Raw genomic sequence first — 20,173 nt, 5'->3', positions numbered from 1 at the left:
TTAGCCGCGCGTTTGCAAGCTTTTCGTGGTTTCAAACGTTCAAACATGTGATTTGATGTTGCTCCCATGCATTAGGGTGGGTGTCAAGGTCACCTGAAGGTCAGGTCAGGTCATTGACCTTTGGTGACCTCGGTTCACTTTTTCGAGTTTTACATGTTTCTAGGCTAGTTTTTGGAGCTGAATTCGAATTTAGCAACCATTTGAACATTTACGAAGTAGTTTTGGTGACTTCGTAACATGTTACAAAGCTGTCAGAGGCGGTTGACACGTAATACTAATACCCGTCACGACGCCTACTGGTTGACCTGACCTGACCTGACCCGACTTGGTCTAAATGCTTAAAGACATCATCTGTGATCAAAACTAACACGATATTCGTGATCAGCACCCCGAAAAACCCCTTAGCAGCCACACTTTACGACTTTCTAGCAGGTCCCGATTTTCCCGACCTTGGGTCATTGACCTCACCTGGAAGGTCAACCAATGACCTAGGACCTTAAAATTGGGTATCATCGGCTTCCTCTCGTCACGGGCAACTCGCTCGTTTTTTCCGCGAAGCTCTAGCTCGATCAGGGGCCAAACGGCAAGGGGGGGTCCAACCGACCCCCCCCCTACACATTAGAAGCTGGAAAACGCCGCACACATGCGAGGGTTAAGGAATAGTTTGGACAAATATTTCATTTGCATCGGGAAAGATTTATTTCTCCAGGCTTATTTTTACCAATAAAATGTGCTAAGAACGGTCTGCAAACTTCACCACAATGCACCAGATTCGCGGACTGCAGACTATTCTGCTGAGCGTTCCAGCGAAATATTCTGCCGGCCAAGACGTGACGTCATCCAAACAATGATTCAAATGTCCCAAGCCCGTTAAGTACCCTCCTAACTCACAGAACGCAGCCCACAGCTGTTACAGTTACGATTACAATTGCCTTGCACATCTCCAGCCATGACACAAGCGTGATCAAGGCAACCTGCGTATAGCATGTCACCTACCTTGGCGCAGCGAGTTACACGATGCAAAACCTGCGTGATGCGCTTACTCCGTGGGCGCGAGTAACGCCATGCGGCCACAACCCGCTGCGGACGAGTGATTGACCCCGCCAGAGGAGGTTTCATGTATCCGCGCATGACGGGTTGCTGTTTTACCCGAGTATAGCGGGCGTTGACACCCGTGAAGCGGGTGAAAGCTACGATGATAACGGGATGCTCTGCGAAACGCGGGAAGCTAAACGGGTAGTCAGCCTACCCGGCAGCAAAAACTCGCGCAGAGCGGGTAATTTCTTCAAAATACCCGCGATACGCGGGCCAACTCGCAATCCGCGGGTTGAATTGTTTTCAGTGTAACTGTGGTGTGTGAGGTCGCTGTGACTGGGCACAAGACTGCAGGCCGCAGGGCACTGAGACCCCAGCTATAGCTCCCGCGCCGTGCTGGTGGTCTACGAGAAGATTCCGTGTCGTGCTGGGGGAGGGGGCGTGAAAACGCCCTCCCCGTTTAACTCGGCTCCCGGGCCACATAGCGACACACAGTTTAAGCGTCATTAGAAAAGGCGTCAAAAGGAATGCAAGAAATACTTCGGTTATTTTAACCCGCGCCCCACTGGGGGGGGGGGGGGGGGGCTATTCATAGCCCCCTCCCGTTTTTCTGCAATAACTTCCGAACCGCTTGACGTATCAACGCCAAACTTTCAGTACCTTCGGCTGCATCAATTTGACACCTTGTGTCAAAGTATGAACTTCGTAGCTACCATAGGTCGGCCGGAAATGACGTCAGAGTGACGTCATGTTCGGCCGATTTCGACGCAAAACATTGAACCATGGCAATCGCTCCCAAGAGCTCAGTTTTTAAGCTAGATCCAATTTCTTTGCATTTAAGTACTCAGAATAGACTGCGCTATCAGACTGCTATCTCGAATTTTCAAAATTTTGAAAATTTCGAAAGTTTATCACATAAAATTCAAAATTTATATTTTTATATTTTTCAGAAAGTTTTTGACCTATAGCGAAAAAAAAAAACCGGAACATATGGAAGAGAACGCATGCTTATGACTTACCTACCCTCAGGGCCTCGGCTAACATGTTAACTACTGGGGCAAATGCCCCAGTAGAGTCGAGGAATGCCCCAGTAGTGGTCAGGCTTTGCCCAACCTCCACAAAATGAGAATATTTCAATATTAACGTACATTATTTCATTCGGGAGCGGTTGAAGACGTTTGTGACAAGAAATCAGGGGCGGCGGAAGAGGGAGTGCACGGTGTGCAGCTGCAGTCGCTGCACCCTCAATTTCCATCCAAAAACATAGGCGTGCATTGGCAAACATATCTTTTTGCACCCCATAATCCATCTTCGTTCGAAAGAGCGCCAAAAATAATGACGAAATTACTTTGGCCACTTTTTTTGGTCCAGTCAAAGGTCAGGTCATGGTGAATGCCAAATTTCGCCGATTTTCAGGTCGAATATCGACAGTTTACAAGATGTCGACGCATAACTCGGGAACCAATTGGAGCTACAGCACCGCGGAAAAGCGCATTTGATAGCCATATTAGCATGCTTTCTGGTAGTATTTGTCTTGGATTTGACCTAAAATCAACGGTTTTGCCTGCAAGGGGCAAAAACTACCAAAATAGACGATTTTTTCGGGAACAGTTTTTCTGCAATAACTTTTGACTCATGCCTTGCACGAGCTTTCTTTGTTCCTCTCGTCAAGACGCATCAAATTAATTACAATTTGACCTTGAAGGTCAACTTGAAAATTCGACCTCAGGTCGAGGTCATGATCTGACCGGAAATCGTCATGTTGCATATCAGTCGATCTGCATCGTCGAGCCAAACGCAACTAAGGCATTTTCATGGCTCTATCATGCCTCTTTCAAAAGTTATTCGCGAAAAACTGTTAGATACCATTCGTGAACTGAGATGACCTCAGGGGCATAAGCAAGGGTCACGGCTGCTATTTTCATGTTCAGTGTGTCAAAGTCACGTACAATGTTTCATTGTGTGTAGAATAACTTTCGTCCAAAAGAGATGGTTTTTAATTTTCTCCCATTGACTTATAATAGAGGTCGCAAAATTGAGCTGACCTTAGGTCACCGATATGAAAATTCCGAGATATAAATTTTGTACATGCGTTGCCCTTATCAATCGCTGAAAGTTTCAAAGCGATCGGTCACTCGGTGTAGCTACCCGGCATACATTGAAACTTTTTTATGAGGTGATGTCACTTGAAGTGACCTGGTGACCTGACCTTGAATGATCTTGGTCTGAAATTTTTACAACACGTGTATGTAGGATTGATGGATGATGGAGCGCCGCCGTTTTTTAACCCTCGCCCGCACATGCCATTTTCCCATCCTAGAACGCACATGGGGGGGGGGGGGGTGGTTGCCACCCCCCCCCGCGCCATTTCGTTCCTGTTGGAGATAGAGCTTAGCAGTAAAGACCAAAAAGATTCTTTGGGAAGAGACGAATCCAATGATACCCAGTTTTACCTTCTCAGGTCAGTCATTGACCTTCCAGGTCAGGTCAAACTAAAAAATGTTGCTGTCTTGGGTCACCGTTGGATATCAAGTGTGCTGCTTATCAAATACCGATGACGATGCTGTTTTCTGGTGCCAAGCCAGCTAGAACCTCTTTGTCACACTACCCGACCAGAACTTTGCTGCTGAGGTCATTTCAGGTCAAGTTAGGTCAAGGTCAATTATATGTGTTTGTATGTCTGTGTGTGTCTGTGTGTATACTGATGTGTGCATCGATTGTTTTTGGGTCCATATCACATGAAATCATGATCTGAGAAGCTTTTACCAAAAATGCAGTCAAAAAAACTTCACAAAAAGTAAATTCAGCTTGCCTAAAACGCAATTATCTTAGATGACCTAGGTTGACCTTGACCCTGACCTTGACCCCTGTACATCGTCGAACAACATGTTCCATGATAGGTGGGAGGTAAGACTGGCAAAAAAGGCCGAAATCAGGGTGTCAAAAGCTCACAAGGCCCATGGCAAACGCAAGATGTTGAGAATTGGCCATTTGGGTCATGACATGACCTGAAAAACAAGGTCATATCTCCGAAACCAAAAATCACAGAAACTTGGAATTTTCAGTGGACATCAAGAAAGGATAGACGAGCAGCTATACGAAAAATCAGCCTTCTAGCTTTAAAAATGTTGAGTGCAGAGCAGAAAGACTGCCTGGGGGGGTGGCAACCACCCCCCCCATGTGCGGGCGAGGGTTAAATATCCGCGAAAAACCGCAGGAAAAACCGCAGGTGTTCACCCCCCTCCCCCCCCCCCCCAGCAGAGCGCCAACACACTTTGACGATTTGCCCCAGTAGTCGAAATTCCTTAGCCGAGGCCCTGCCTACCCTAGCAAGTTTTAGCTAACTATCTTTAAAAATGGCCAAGCTATACGCATTATTGCAAAAAATTCACAATTATTATAGGTATTAATTTTCCAAATCAATTTTTAGTACGTATTTGACATCGTACACCAATATAAATAGCACCATCGTGTTCCTGAGCTCAAATTGCATCCAATAGAGACCTTTTTTGTTGAAAAATTTTAAAGGAAGGGTGCCACCTTCCGAAATTTTTGTTCTATGAATCTATTTTACTTATTTGAATTTTTAGACGTGGTTAGCGCGTCAACAATATACAAAAAACCGAAACATTGCATTTAATACATTGGCCAAAAAAAAAGATCGTTGTTTATATCACCACTACAACTCAAGGTCGTTTGATGTGGCAGCTAGGACGGCTGGCATATCCTGTTGTCATGGCAACATATCATTCTGCCATTTGCATTGATGGCGCAACTGAGACAAAAAGATGAACAAATAAAAAGAAAGAAGCACTGAATTCTATAATGTGGAATGCGCATCGGCCGCCAAATGGTGTCCAACGGTGCCGCCATGTTGCGCAGACCAGAAAGCGGCCGCCGCCTGTGCTGGGGAATAGGGAATTCGGGACCTCGATTTACGTTTGCGGTCGCTGCATCCGTTACGCTCAAGCTATGTGGACACGGAACCCGGCATCTTACGCAAAATTGAGTGGAGAACAAGATGAAATCCTAAAAAATCATCAGCTATAAGGAACTAATACGTTAAACCCTTATAAGTCAATGGGGAAATATGAAAATTGTTATTTTGGCGCCGAGAATGATCTGAAACTATCTCAAGCATATAAAATCATGATTTCATGCACTCTTTGCAAGGTTCTATGCTTCATATTTGCATTGTTGCCCTTGCGTGACGTCATTTGTGACGTCACAAGGGTCACCATTTTTCTTCAATAACTCCCGATCAAATTGAGCTAGCGAGTCGGGAAAGCCACCAATGGACTCAGGAAGACCTGCCGAATCGAATGATATGCGACATGACCTCTTTCGACCAACTTCGTGACCTGGGGGTGCTGACCTGACCTTGACCTGAGGTCAACACCCTAAGTTGACCTGACCCGAACAAAAAGTATATCAATCGATGCGCCTGAGCTAGCTGAACACGATGATGCCAAAATCGCGGCTCTACGGCCATTTTTGGCGAAGTTATTTACCAAAAACCGAACCCGTGCCTTAGATCACTTGACCTGACCTCAGAGGTCACCGGTTGACCTGAGACCCTTACAGCGGGTTCCAACCAGTCACTCTGCATTATACTTTGCCGCATACGACCACTTTACCGCTTATTTCTAGTTTAATTAGCGGTGCATTAGCGAGGTGGGTTCAATCAACCCCCTCGGCCGGGGCAAATGTAGGTCAGGCGAGTGAATTTGAGGAATTCTGAAGATACGATCGTGTTCCCCACTCAATTCTGCGTAAGATGCCGGGTTCCGTATCTACGTAACTTGAGCGTAACGGATACGGCGGCCGCAAACGTAAATCGAGGTCCCGAATTCCCTATTCCTCAACACAGGCGGCAGCCGGTTTCTGGTCTGCGCAATATGGCCGCCACCGTTAGACACTACGGCCAATAGGGTTCAAGCGGCATTGCTCCCCTGTGGAAAGAAGATAACATGATTTGAACTAAGTTGTAGGTAACCAAGTAGGTAACTGTTGGCCATATTTGCCAACAGTTAAAGAACATCAAATAAGTCGAGTAAAGGTTTTTCCTTTACAATGCTTAAGAGATCTATGGAACCCTTCACCCTTCATGCAACTTACTAGAAAAACTTCCCAATTAAAATTTTAAAACTTAAGTGTATACCATAAAGAAAAAATATACCCTTTCAAAATGATAAAACATGCTTCAAAAGTATAACTTTTATACATACCTTTGCTGATTTCATGTTTTATAAAATACCCTTAACACGACGAGGAAATAGTGCTGAAGATTTTTGCCTGCCCGAATGCTGGCAGCAAAACTCGCAAATGATAACTTCACGTGCGGATTCAATGCTGACCGTCTCGAGCATAGGTAAGTGAAGCCGGTTTTTAGGTTCATGTGAGGCTAATCTTGTAAAAACTGTGTTGTGTCCAAAAGGTGGCACCCTTCCTTTAGCTTCAAAATTTGACCTTTTTTGACCTGAAAGTGACCTGACCTAAGCTAAATTCGACTCAAAATGACCTCGAATGACTCAGACGACATCAAATTCGAAATCTATGGTTTAACCCTCGCCAGCACGGGGGGTTGATGCAACCCCCCCTAAGGTTTTTCGCGAATAACTCGCGTAAAAAGCGGCCGATCGCAACGAAACTTTCAGTACCCTCGCATTGATAAATTTTACACCTACCCTGAAAATTTCATGACCCTGACCCCAATGACCTTTCCCCTGTGACCTCTTTTCCGTGACCATGTTTGGCCGAAATCGCGATTCGGCGTATGTCGGCTCGCATTAGCCGCGCGTTTGCAAGCTTTTCGTGGTTTCAAACGTTCAAACATGTGATTTGATGTTGCTCCCATACATTAGGGTGGGTGTCAAGGTCACCTGAAGGTCAGGTCAGGTCATTGACCTTTGGTGACCTCGGGTGACCTCGGTTCACTTTTTCGAGTTTTACATGTTTCTAGGCTAGTTTTTGGAGCTGAATTCGAATTTAGCAACCATTTGAACATTTACGAAGTAGGGGAAGCGGGGGGAGCACCGCCACCTTAAGCATTTCTGCTCACCGAGCTGATATGCGTAATAAAAACGAAGCTCTTTTGCATTCGTGTGAAAGTAGGGATGTTTTCCTACATGTTGGCAAAGTTTCCAGCGCTCCATTATAAAATTTCGCTACTTTACAGACGTCGAAAACAAGTCCTGCATTTTTCGTCCTCCAAAAATGTGCGGGTAGCACCGCCACCGATGGTGGTGTTATCCACAGATCGGCCTTACGGCGACAGCCGCCCTTGGTAGCGTTACTGCTGTCTGAAATAGTAACTCATACTTGAATATAAGACACACAAGAGTTGGCTGTTAGTTTGTCACAGATCAGACTGTTTGGTGCGGATAATATGCATACAAAGCCTGGCAAATTCACGTTTATTTCGAAACATCCAGTGAAGTCGAACGTGAGGTTAAAAAACAGACGTCGTTTGCGGCCTAACTAAAGCTCTTCTCCGAGCTGAGTGAGTCATCATTGCGGCTTTATCCATTTTGCCACCCCTTGGGGTAGCACCGCCGAGCATGGCGGTGTTACCCCACACACAGTCATGGACCGATAACGTCCCGACGGGAAAACAAGCCGGGACGCGATTCTTCTGTAATTCCTTTCTCAACGAAGAGCACTTCATGCCCTCAAATTTAACGTAAAAATCGAGGTATTTTGACTTGAAATGACCACTTACTTGGTGCTAAAACATGCCAAATGGTTACAACGATGGTTAGAAATTCACAAAATGGGCAATTGCGATCTTAAAATAAAAAAAAATCTTAGCGAAACCTACCTCACGTGGCGCCCCGCTTCCATTTGGACACCGAAATGGCAGGTGTTTACATTTACAATTCAGAGTTTTGCCGATAGAGGGGATGGCGGTGTTGCCCACATGGCGGTGCTACCCCCGCTTCCCCTAGTTTTGGTGCCTTCGTAACATGTTACGAAGCTGTCAGAGGCGGTTGACACGTATTACGAATACCCGTCACAACCCCTACCGGTTGACCTGACCTGACCTGACCCGACCTGGTCTAAATGCTTAAAAACATCATCTCTGATCAAAACTAACACGATATTCGTGATCAGCACCCCGGAAAACCACATAGCAGCCACACTTTACGACACCTATCCGTGCTTCTATCCTCAGGAAACTGAAATCCTTCTCCTCCACGCCACAACCCCCTTCCGGGCTGGACAGGCAACTTTATCTCATGCGGGCTGCTCCCTTGGAGCGGCACCGCTGCTCCTGAGGGAGCGCACCCCGTAGCCGGGTGCAGTGAGTGCCTTGGGGTTGGGTGGCCTGTCCTCTGGACGGGCTCAGCCCCGGCGACTCACTAGGGTGCCTGCCCAGACCAATGTCTCCCCCTAAATCCTATCATCCTTCCGGCTCTGCAATGGTCTTGTCGACCGAAAGGGCCTAACCCAACAAAACAAACAAACAAACACTTTACGACTTTCTAACAGGTCCCGATTTTCCCGGTTTTCGGGTCATTGACCTGACCTGGGAGGTCATCCGATGACCTAGGACCTTAAAATTGGGTATCATCGGCTTCCTCTCGTGACGGGCAACACGCTCGTTTTTTCTGCGAAGCCCTAGCTCGATCAGGGGCCAAACGCGAGGGGGGTCGTACCAAACCCCCCCCCCCCCCCTTGTGCCGGCGAAGGACGCCAAATGGCCTGTGCCGGCGAGGGTTAAACGGACCATAAAATATGTGTCACGTGACCGACGCATGATAAAATATTTCCGTGACCTGTGATGACCTGACCCTGACCTGAAAATCAAAGTACAAGTTTGGTACCCTCAAGGTATCTAAAGCATCTGTTCACAAAAGTGTAAACAAAAAATCAGCCTGATCTGACCTGTAAGACGGCGGCCAGAGCCCGAAATGTGAACAAGCCAAAATGCTAATAATTTTGTATTTGACCTGACCTGTGACGTCATCAGTGACCTCGAGGCCAATGAAATTAGGCTTCGCTCGACAGTTTTTCAGGGGTTATCAGACGCTGTTTGAATTTTGACGATCTGCCCAGTAGTTTCGGAGCTAGGAGGGAGGGGGGCTATGAAGAGCCCCCCCCAGTAGGGCGTGTTATACGCAGACCCCAGTGGGGCGAGTGTTAAGGTCAAGTCAAAGGTCAGATCACCAGAGGTCATCAAAGGTTAAATTTGGCCTATTTCAATAATTTTCGAAAAACCGGCGCATAAGCCATAACTTGCAAACCAGTAGAGCTACATTTCATTCGAACGGTATTAACCCGCGCACCGACTTCTGCGCCAACTTCGCACCGACGGGGGGGGGGGAGGCGGATGACCGCCCCCCCCCTGAGATTTCGAGAACGAAGCAAGATAGCGACAAGCGGTAAACGGCATCGGATACGCACGGACAAGGTCTACAATTTTTACTAAGGTCATTTTCAGGTCAGGTCAAAGATGACGTCACAGGGGTCGAAAAAGTCAAAATGGCGGCGCTAGATATGGAGAGAGTTTTTCTCGAATAACTTTCGAATTAGTCAAGATAAGAACAAACTAAGGGCATCATCGTGATCCTCTCGTCAATCCGCATCGAATGAAATATATGTTGACCTCGAAAGGTCAAGGTCAAAGGTTGACCTTAGGTCACGTGACCTCGAGGTCATCATGTATATCATTCGATGCGTCTTGACGAGCTGAACACAATGAGACCATCTGCGTGGCTGTATCTTGTTCCTGTACCGAGTTATTGGCAAAAAACCACTGGTGACCTTTGATGACGTCACGTATGACCTTACAGCTGCCCAACAGCAAAACAGACCTCAAGGTAGTGAAGGTTGATCGTATATGAAGTCATGTATGGTATATGGGGCCATTCCGACCCGTTTTAGTGGTAAAAACAGGGAGTTGATTTTTTCCCCATTGACTTATAATGGGGAGGTCGCGAAATTGACCTGACCTTAGGTCACCGCCATCAAAATTCCGAGATATAGAAATTGTAGCTACTAGTGACCTAATAACATCCTGCGACTTTCAAAGGCCTCCGACATCTACTGTAGCTCTGGCACGGTGACAAAATTGCAAAAAAGTGACTTGAGGTTGGGTCATTCAAAGTGACCTGGTGACCTGACCTTGAAAGTTAGGAGGTTCAAACTTGCACACCATGTGCAAAATTGGTGAGAGAATAGTCGTACCAAATTTCACGGCGCTACGCGCCGCGGTTTTCCCGCTATCCGCGAAAAACCTCAGGGGGGCGGATATCCGCCCCCCGTCGGTGCGCGGTTTAACAGCATCGAATTTTCCTTCGCAATGCACGATATCGGACATTTCTTTTACAACAAAAGGTCTTGATGTGCATTGTGCACGCGCCGCGTGCTATACTATAAAACCAGTATAACGCCTTTTGGGGCGACTAACGGAGCGATCGCGAGAGGTTGAGCCTTGCACGTGCGAAATTTCGAGGGGGTACCTCCAACTGACTCGTGCATGGCACCCAACCCTAATAACTGGTCTCTAGCGATGTGCCAAATTTGAGCACAATCGGCCCTGCCGTTCTCGAGATCTGGACAGCGGCGTATTTAGAAAATCGCGAAGGGGGGGCCAAGGGTTTGGAGGGCGCCACCTCACCCAAGGAGGGCGCCATACGGTCGCGAGATAAAAAATCGCTCAGTGGGGGTTGGGGGGTTGGGAGGCGTTTTTTACCATGCCACCAGTTTTTTTTTTGCGTAACCTCGTATAGGTCGTGCTGCATTGATTTTGCATCGTGTGTATTCTTTATACTCCAGGTCACAAAAGGTCAAGTGTTCTTGAAATGCTGCGCCGAAGGCGCGCGAAATTTTTGAAAACAACCTTTTCCTCCGCTTTTTAGGCACGCCTTTTATACGATCACTGTTCAAAGCTCCTCTCGCTCTTTTACCAAATTTGAAGGTGTAAAAAATACCTAAGGTTTGGTCGGGCCGCTGCCACACAAACTGTACAGAAAGCTTGGCTCATGGGTGTCGATGTATAAAAGTTTATTGGCGGTGGCATATCTACGCACCAGATCACCGTATCGGATTGATACCGGAGCGCGAGATGCGTAAACATCATCCAAATTACCTCAGACCAGCCTTCATAGCCTTCTCACAGATGCATACAGTGTACCCACATAACCAGTTTCAATCACCGAAACTTCAGATGCCTGCTGTTGCGCCCGAACCTGTTGACAATACTTAATCGTAATCCATATAGATGCCATGATGCACGTAAAGTAGGATCAATCCGTTAAGACCAAAGACGTGTTTTATGCATCGTAGAGCGTAGATAGTTTTGGTAGGTATAGATACTTCATTCATTGTGCTGAATGCACGTTCATTTGTGGCAGTTTTCACAGGCAAGACATCAACTATGTGCAATAGAACGACTAAGTTGAAAAACATGCCAAAGGAGTAAATAAATGATAGGAGGGCAGCGATCAACGGATGTTGCCAATAGGTAGAAGGGCTGCGATCCACAGGAGGGCACTAATAGGTAGAAGAGCCCCGATCAACATCCCGAGTTTCGACAGTAGGGCACCGATAGGTAGGAAGTTGGCGAGCAGCAGGAGGGCGCCAATGGATAGAAGGGCAGCGATCAACAGGAGGGCACCAATAGGTAGGAGGGCGCCGATCAACAATCAACAGGAGGGCGCCACTAGGTAAGAGGGTGGCGAGGAACAGGAGAGCACCAATAGGAGGGTGGCGATCAACAAGAGGTCGCCAAAAGGTGGGAGGGCGGTCATCAACTGGAAGTCGCCAATGAGCGGAAGGGTGACGATTAAAATGGGGGTGGCAATGGTGAGGAGGGCGCCTTTGCTCAAGAGGATGACACGAACAGGAGGGCGTCTGTGCGGAGGGCGCTGGTCAACAGGAAGGTGCCAGTGGATAGGAGGGCGGTGATCAACAGGAGGGTGCCAGTGGTTAGGAGGGCGGCGATCTACACGAGGGCGCCAATAGGAGAAGGGCCCCGATTAACATTCAACAGGAAGGACTAGGGAACCAATAGGTAGGAGGGCGGCAATGAACAAGAGGGTGCCAAAAGGGAGAAAGGCGGCCTTCAAAATTTCACATGAGGGCTCAATAGGTAGGAGAGCGCCAATAATTATGAGGACGCCGATCAGCAGAAGGGCGGCAATGTGTAGCAGGGTGGCGACCTACAGGAGGGCGCCTTCGGGTGAGAGGGCGCTTATTTACAGGACAGCGGCTTACATAGGCGACCACCGTTACGCTTAGAGAGCTACAGCCTACAAATGTGGTTGGAGGGCGCCCGAGGGAGCCCTCCAACCGTATTTGGAGGGCGTATTTGGAATGGGCGTCCTCCGAGGGCGCCCTCCATCCGTATTTTCCCTGTAAACACATTCGCGATTGGAGGGCGCCCTTCAGTCGCGATTGTTTTTCGATTCGATTATATCACAATTGCATTTGCGATTGGAGGGCGCCTTCGGCGCCCTCCAATCGCAAAGGGCGCCTTCGGCGCCCAAGGGGGGGGCCATGGCCCAGTGGCCCCCCCCTGCCTACGCCCCTGGATCTGGAAGCGGCACCCTGCACGTGCGCACGTGCAAAATGGGTCCCAGCTGATATATGCACGGCACCCTACTAATCGATCCCTAACTGTGTACCAAATTTGAGCGCAATCGGTCGAGCCGTTCTCGAGATCTGAAATCGACCCATGCACGTGCGCACGTGCAGCAGCACCCCCATTGTGGGCTGGCACATGCATATGCATTGCCAGAGGCGGATCCAGCTCATTTGGGGGGGGGGGGGCAAACCATAACAATTTATCGATTCTTTTCATGCATCGTCCATAGGCGTAATGTTACAATTATGCCGTTTGGGGGGGGGGGGGCAAATGCCAATTTTGCCCCCCCCCCCCCCTGGATCCGTCACTGTGACTGTGCATTGCCTAGTAGTGGGTGCCCACCTACATGCCAACTTTCAGCGCAATCGGCCTGCAGTAGTTACTAAGATATTGCAACAATTACGAAACTGACACCTCTTCCTTTTGCACGTGGCAGTTGGCACGTGCATAAGGGGTCACCAACATGCATCGGGAATAGTCCAATACTTGGTAGAAGGAATGAAGCTACCCTACAAAAATTACCGCATATAAATCGGTCAAGTGGTTGCTGAGATATAAGCCTCGCAAAAGCGTCCGCACGGCCGGCCGGCCGGCCGCTCATACTCAGAAATTTCGTTAGGTAGGTTAGGTAGGTATGGCAGATACCAGCTACCAAGGCTATGTAACCGTCCAAGGATATGGGTGTGTTTAAGGGCCTTGGATATGGACAGCATAACCGTGCCACAGCTGACAGCAGCGCAGCAACGCATTCCGTGCATTCCGGCACATTCCAATGACGCAATTTGGCTGCTGAAGACGCCACGATCTTATGACGTCTTTCTCGTTTGCGAGTTTATGGTATGTTTTGAATAACAAATACCTTGATCTGTGAAAAGACATTTGCCTCGTGTCGCGTCGTGTGCCCAAGCGTGTGCCGCCCCGCGATTTATCGCCGGTGATAGTAATATTTTATATTCACAGTTATTGACACACAAGAATAAAAATGTCAGGCCAGCCTCATCTAGCAAAACAAAGTTTAGTTGATTTGGTAAGTGAAACTGGTTTATCGAATTGTGATGTCAAAAAAAGCAGAGCTGAGCGAGGTTGAAAAGATGATGAAATTTTGTCCAGATGTTGATTCATTATTTATAGGCTTTTTAGTCAAAAGATGCACATTAATCGAATTGATTTGATAAATAAAATGCACTTGCTGTCACCATATTCTGCTGTGTGTCATTTCTGAAATGTTTTTTTTTTTTTGATAGTCCGGCATTTATTACGAACAACAGTGATATTCTCACAAAACAAATGCACTGCATGACGATATAGTGGGGAAGCATCAGATGAACGATGCTTCAGATGAGCTTTTGACTGGTCTCAAACGACCCGAAAGTCATTTCTGAAATGTACCTATTGACATTGTGATTGACATTTGAGATGCTGGTGCAGGTAGGCAGGTCAAGGTATATCAATGTTGATAGTGAATAATGGGTACCGAAGCATCTTTCATCTCACTGAACTTTAACCTCATCTTATCTTGCCTTGTTGGTTATTGAAAACATGCTAAAAATGAATAAAGGTTTGTTAACAAATTTTTATCACATTACGGAATGCTCGCTGCTCAGACATTAGTTACCCAATTTATATAATATAGACAGTATTCTTTAAAGAAACTCACTATTGATAAAAAGATCAATTATATAGTTAATCTCTCAGCAATTTTTGGCCCAAGCTAACTAATCGTAATTTCAACACAGTGTTAGCTGAGCTGCCGCACAGTCTGTTGTCAACAATTTGTTTGGTCACCTTTTTATGTTAGTATACTGCAGGTTCTCCCAAATGGAGAAGTTCATTCATGACGTTTCTTGGCCTCCCATTCAACCGCACAGACCGTACGGATTCAATCAATCAGAAGCCAGGAGATAACAGCAGGCGACTAACTTCTGTTTTGAAATGTAATTATACAATTAAACTTGTAAGTGACATTTTTATAGACCTCTCATTTTTGGCAGTAGCCAAACATCCTTGGTCAGGTAAGGTTAGGTCAGGTTAGGTTAGGTTAGTTCAAGCACCCCTCCCCGAGCAAGGCTTAGAAATCCAGGAGCCTCAGAGGGGCATGGGTTAAGCATTTCAAGGTCATAGCTGCTAACTGCCGCTTGTCATCATTTTTGTCTGGGCTGTTCTAGTCACATGAATACAGAGAGGAGATGCAGTACAACGGTGACAGTCAGCAGTGCAATTTTGTTTTGTTTTCTTTTTCAGGACATTGAGAAGCTGCATCCGCTTTCGCCAGAGGTTATCAGTAGGCAAGCCACAATCAACGTAGGTAAGTATCACATATGTAATATGTATATGGTTGTTTTGATGCAATAGTCTTTTTTTATTAGTTAAGATATTATTTTGTTCCTATTTTCATTTTGTTCCTATTTTCATTTTGTCCTCTGAAGTCAGTACCTAGAGTAAAAACAACGATTCAACAGTATGACCCATTCTCTCTTCTCAGGAACTATTGGCCATGTGGCGCACGGAAAGTCGACCATCGTCAAGGCTTTGTCCGGCGTACAGACTGTCCGCTTCAAAAACGAATTGGTGCGCAACATTACCATCAAGCTAGGTAAGTTCGCTAACCACGGCATTAACCGTCCAACTAAGAAGGATGTCGAGAACTGACTGGGCACTTAGTAAGAGGTCGTGTTTCGGTGACGGCTTCCCAATCTTTTATTGGGGATCTGTGTTGATTCGGCAAGCCACTAAAATCTCTAGCGAGTTGTAAATGAAATTAGTTTTTGGTTTAAGTTGTTGTACCTACGTGAGTACCTCGCCAAATGCGTTTAGACTCACATTGATGCTGTCAGGAATTTTATATTATGCATTGTAGAACGTGTGCTTTCACGCTCTTTGTGGAATATGTCCCTGTTAACTTTTTTTTTTGTCTAATGTCTCGTCAGTCATCAAAATCTAACTCATCGGTATTGTGCTAGGTTATGCAAATGCCAAGGTGTTCAAATGTGACAACGAGAAGTGTCCACGACCAACGTGCTACATTGCTGCCGGCTCTTCTAAGGAGGACAGCTTCGTCTGCAGCAGGCAGTCCTGCAACGGACAGTGAGTGGCTCAAATGCAATTGGCTCCACACTATGTAGATCTAGTCATGTCAAACATGCCTTGATAGTCTCAGAAACACATTGTTATGGAGAATCTGATGTCATTTGGCAACACATTTAAATGTCTGACCATATGATTAAGGTCGTGCTCTTTTACGAAAGCTATATGCAACGCCAGTAGCTTATGGTGAACGATCTCTTGCTTAGCCTTGACTGTGAATTCACTCTGTCTCCAGTTTCCGTCTGACCCGGCACGTGTCGTTCGTCGACTGCCCCGGTCACGACATTCTCATGGCCACCATGCTGAACGGAGCGGCAGTCATGGACGCCGCCTTCCTGCTCGTCGGTCAGTGCCTATCGCCAGTCCACCGATAATGCGGACAGCGTCTCAGTCCCCTGTGCTGTGCTGGAACGGAAGCTGTTTGGTGTGATTCCCACATTGATTTATACCGCAGGGCGCGATTACAATTTCACAGTTTAGCATCGACAATGGCTCGTCACCTTTTGTGTTATTGTTTGATGCGATGTTTCATTCGAATTTTTGTGGTCTTACCTGCCCTAAGTCGCGTCTCTTTTCTCACCCTGCTGCTCCGTCTCCACAGCGGGCAACGAGCCGTGTCCGCAGCCACAGACGTCCGAGCACCTGGCCGCCATCGAGATCATGAAGCTGCGGCACATCCTCATCCTGCAGAACAAGATCGACCTCGTCAAGGAGACCCAGGCCAAGGAGCAGTACGAACAGATCCTCAAGTTCGTCCAGGGTAGGTGGCGCGGCTCGATGGATCGGATAGTGCGAATGTTCTGAAGAAGATGATTTTTTTCTACGGAATGACTGACAGCTATGATACAGCTATATATGATATATATATGATATATATATGATATATATATGATACAGCTATGTATGTCAGCTACGATATGTCACGAATTAATAAATGTTTGATTGGAAAGTACGTATCATTTTTCCCAAATACATGGAGACTCCATTTGGTTGGTTTTCGTCCTATGAAAGTTATTCCATGTCCGTTACACGCCCACTGACCTGTCTCATTTACCACCGCTCCTCTCCGCAGGCACAGTGGCTGAGAGTGCGCCGGTGATCCCCATTTCGGCGCAGCTCAAGTACAACATCGAGGTCATTTGCGAGTACATCGTGAAGAAGATCCCGGTGCCGCAGCGCGACTTCCTCTCGGCCCCGCGGCTCATCGTCATCCGCTCGTTCGACGTCAACAAGCCCGGCTGCGAGGTGGATGACCTTAAGGGTGGCGTGGCTGGCGGTTCGATCCTGCGTGGTGTGCTGAAGGTACGGCTTGGAAGGAGGGAGGGAGAGGGGAGAAGTATTAGACCCGATCGGGATTAGAAAGTGGTAGGAGGGTGGACGTTGGTAGACCGTGGCGCATTTTTGTTTGGCAGGGAATACTGTAGGGAAGAGACATTTACGTGTCTTGATAGAAGATATTGGTAGGAATGGATCGTGGTTTGCTGATCGTAATTAGTGCGAGAAGGGGGCTTAGAGATCAGGAGGGGGGATAGGTGCTGATTGGTGGCCTAGAGAGGACATTTTACGGTGACCGACGGGGGAGAGTACCAAGTGTTAATGTTGTACTCCGGGAAATGATGGAATAACCGTATATTTATCATGGTGCACAAGAAGCGAAAGAATGCATGTAACGCGGCTGTTTGCTGACTGGTAAGTAATTGGTAAGCAAGCCATTCACCCAAACCGCGCCACCTCGTTTTGTCGGCAGGTGGGGCAGGAGATTGAGGTGCGGCCCGGTATCGTGGAGAAGACCCAGGACGGCAAGCTCAGCTGTCGACCCATCTTCTCGCGCATCCTATCACTGTTCGCCGAGCAGAACGACCTGCAGTTCGCTGTGCCCGGAGGACTGATCGGTACGAAACCCACAAGCCCGGCTTAACTCTGAGCTCCGAAACGTGAGACACCGAGAGGTGTCACGATTCCGTGGTATTTGAACTCTTAAATCCGGGATATCGAGATGTGTAGTATCAGGTGGCGATTTTTTACATAAGTACTAAGCCATGTGTCCTGAAGTGTACGCTTGAGATGTTGCATGCTCCTCTTGCACACACCGGTCCTCACACTTGAATGACTCGTCACTTCAATTTTTAATGACACGTCACCTCTGACCGGCCCTCCTTGCCGTAGGTGTGGGCACCAAGATCGACCCGACGCTGTGTCGCGCCGACCGTATGGTGGGCCACGTGCTGGGCGCCGTCGGAGCGCTGCCCGACATTTTCACCGAGCTCGAGATCTCGCTCTTCCTGCTTCGCCGGCTGCTCGGCGTCCGCACGGAGGGCGACAAGAAGGGAGCCAGGGTAAGCAGTAGTGGCCGGCAGCGGGCGGCGCCAAAGCCACCATCTAAAGAACTGTATGAAGGAATGCATGACTGTATAAGAGACTTGATTTACGTGTGCGGAAGGCTCGTTACTTCAATCTTCTATTCGTTCATTTACCTCATGGACGAGAGCTGATGCTTATATCTCAATATTATGATAACCTTGTCTGCTTTTTAGAACACGCACTGCCGATGTAAGTGCTATAAGTGTGACTGACAGTAATGCGTCTAAGCGATGTCGTGTTCCCCGCCACAGGTCCAGAAGCTGACCAAGAACGAAGTGCTGATGGTGAACATCGGCTCCCTGTCCACCGGGTGCCGCGTGCTGGCCATCAAGGCTGATCTGGCCAAGATTTCGCTGACCTCCCCCGTCTGTACCGAGGTCGGGGAGAAGATCGCCCTCTCTCGCCGCGTCGAGAAACACTGGCGGTATGTTCGGTGTTGGGTCTGATGAGGATTTTACGGCCAAGTATTGGCGGGTGCTTTTCGCTTTAACATTTGGAGTTTTACATTCGTTTTGTATTTATTCAGCACACTGCATGGATAACCTAGCTGAATCATGACATTGCAGCTCACCCATGCCTTTGTGCTCGATTCGTAGCGACATCATAGTCGGAATCTGCTGTTTCAAAAAGCCAGACGTCGCTGGTAGATCCTTTGTCCTTTAACCCGGCGGCCGCTGGGCCTCCGCGCCACCCACCGGCCGCTGGGGGGGGGGGGGGGCATATAGTCCCCCCCTTTACTTCTGCGACGATATCGTCGCAACGCGAAGAGATAGAGAAGCGAAACTTTGCACACATCTTCCTGAATAACTAGCCAAGGTTGTGTCTAAATTTGGTGTCGATCCCATTTGAAATGACGTCACAGTGACGTCATAAGTGAAATTATAGATTTGCGACTCTCATATTCCTCACGATACATCAGATATTTGGGACCGAATATAAAGGGTCGATTATTGGTCAGAAACTAGATGGAAGTGTAGATAGATGTTTTAGGGTGACAGCAGGTGCTGCCTAGTTCATTTACAGTTGAGTTTTATGCTCAGAGTCATCAGAAACGGTCCATATAGGAAAACGACAAACTTTATGACGTCACTGTGACGTCATCGTAGGTGCTACAACCACCAAACTTTCCTCAAACATTGCCTAGGTATTCATTTGAAGCTATGCCAAGTTTATCACGTTCGTAGCTCATCAGGTTCAGATATATTTCACAAAACGTAAAGGGGGGGGGGCAACTTTATGCCCTCCCCCCCCCCCCCAGCGGCTCGTGGATTAATACTTGTCTGTCATCACCTGTGGACGACCGCTGACCACCCATCCCGTTACAGACTGATCGGCTGGGGTGAGATCCGGCGCGGAGTCACCGTCAAACCCGTGATCCAGAAGTAGGCGAGACGGCCACGAACCGTCCAGAGGGCTCCAGCAAGCGCCAAGCGCCCGGACGCGGCGAGTGAGTGTGCCCAAACCAGATCACAGTGAGGCGGCCATGCGCGCGGTGCTATGCTGTTGCTCGTGTGCTGCTTTGGTGGAAGGATTATTGGCGGAATCGGCTACAAATGCATTCTTGGATATGATTCGATCACTGCGTTTGTGGAGAGTTGGACAAGTGTTGGCGAAACGGGATTTCGGTTACGGAACCCGGTAATCTTTACTGGTCTTTATTTATTATTGGTCTTTTATGCAATCTAAACCCTGATGGCTGATCATAATATATCCCTTAATCTATTTTTTTATCATTACGATTTATCTCACTTAGTTGCCCCCGTAGTAGAGTGCTTGTTACGAGCGAGCGTGAGGCGTGCTCTCGTATATTTACGGAATATTTGAGTATGAGCGGCCGGTCGTGGCTAGGCCTGTGAGAGGCTTATATCTCAGCAACCACTGTGCCGATTGACCTGCGGTCTTTTGTTGTGAAGCATCTTCATCTCTTCTAAAAGGTATTGAACCATTCCTGATGAATGTGGGTGATTACGTGCAGAATAGTTTCATCTTTTCCCCATGATAATAACTAATCATAGGGCCGATTGTGCCTAAACATAGCTATCGGTATGCACCTATTTGCCAGTGCATTTCCATGTGTCACAGTTGTGGCGCTACAGAGCGTGT

At 47.6% G+C, this 20,173-nt stretch overlaps 1 protein-coding gene across 1 annotated transcript; it reads left to right on the top strand.

Annotated features, from left to right (window-relative positions):
* The first annotated feature begins 13,484 nt into the window (after positions 1 to 13,484).
* On the top strand, positions 13,485 to 19,646 carry LOC122371628 (eukaryotic translation initiation factor 2 subunit 3, Y-linked-like). The gene is made up of 11 exons (XM_043348064.1): positions 13,485 to 13,652; positions 14,867 to 14,930; positions 15,108 to 15,218; positions 15,586 to 15,709; positions 15,945 to 16,054; positions 16,311 to 16,469; positions 16,782 to 17,011; positions 17,457 to 17,601; positions 17,876 to 18,045; positions 18,322 to 18,494; positions 19,396 to 19,646. The coding sequence occupies exons 1-11, from the start codon at positions 13,608 to 13,610 to the stop codon at positions 19,454 to 19,456; spliced, it is 1,392 nt and encodes a 463-aa protein (XP_043203999.1). The 5' UTR covers positions 13,485 to 13,607; the 3' UTR covers positions 19,457 to 19,646.
* The last annotated feature ends 527 nt before the right edge of the window (positions 19,647 to 20,173 follow it).

Source organism: Amphibalanus amphitrite, unplaced genomic scaffold (genome assembly GCF_019059575.1).
Source record: "Amphibalanus amphitrite isolate SeventyFive unplaced genomic scaffold, NRLGWU_Aamphi_draft 001265F_arrow, whole genome shotgun sequence".
Taxonomy (NCBI): domain Eukaryota; kingdom Metazoa; phylum Arthropoda; class Thecostraca; order Balanomorpha; family Balanidae; genus Amphibalanus; species Amphibalanus amphitrite.
This window is presented reverse-complemented; position numbering and strand designations above follow the sequence as displayed.

Coding starts and splice junctions, on each gene's coding strand:
- LOC122371628 (XM_043348064.1), top strand. CDS start 13,608: ATGTCAGGCCAGCCTCATCTAGCAAAACAAAGTTTAGTTGATTTG. Junction 15,219..15,585: donor CAACATTACCATCAAGCTAG/GTAAGTTCGCTA, acceptor GTATTGTGCTAG/GTTATGCAAATGCCAAGGTG. Junction 18,046..18,321: donor GCGACAAGAAGGGAGCCAGG/GTAAGCAGTAGT, acceptor TCCCCGCCACAG/GTCCAGAAGCTGACCAAGAA.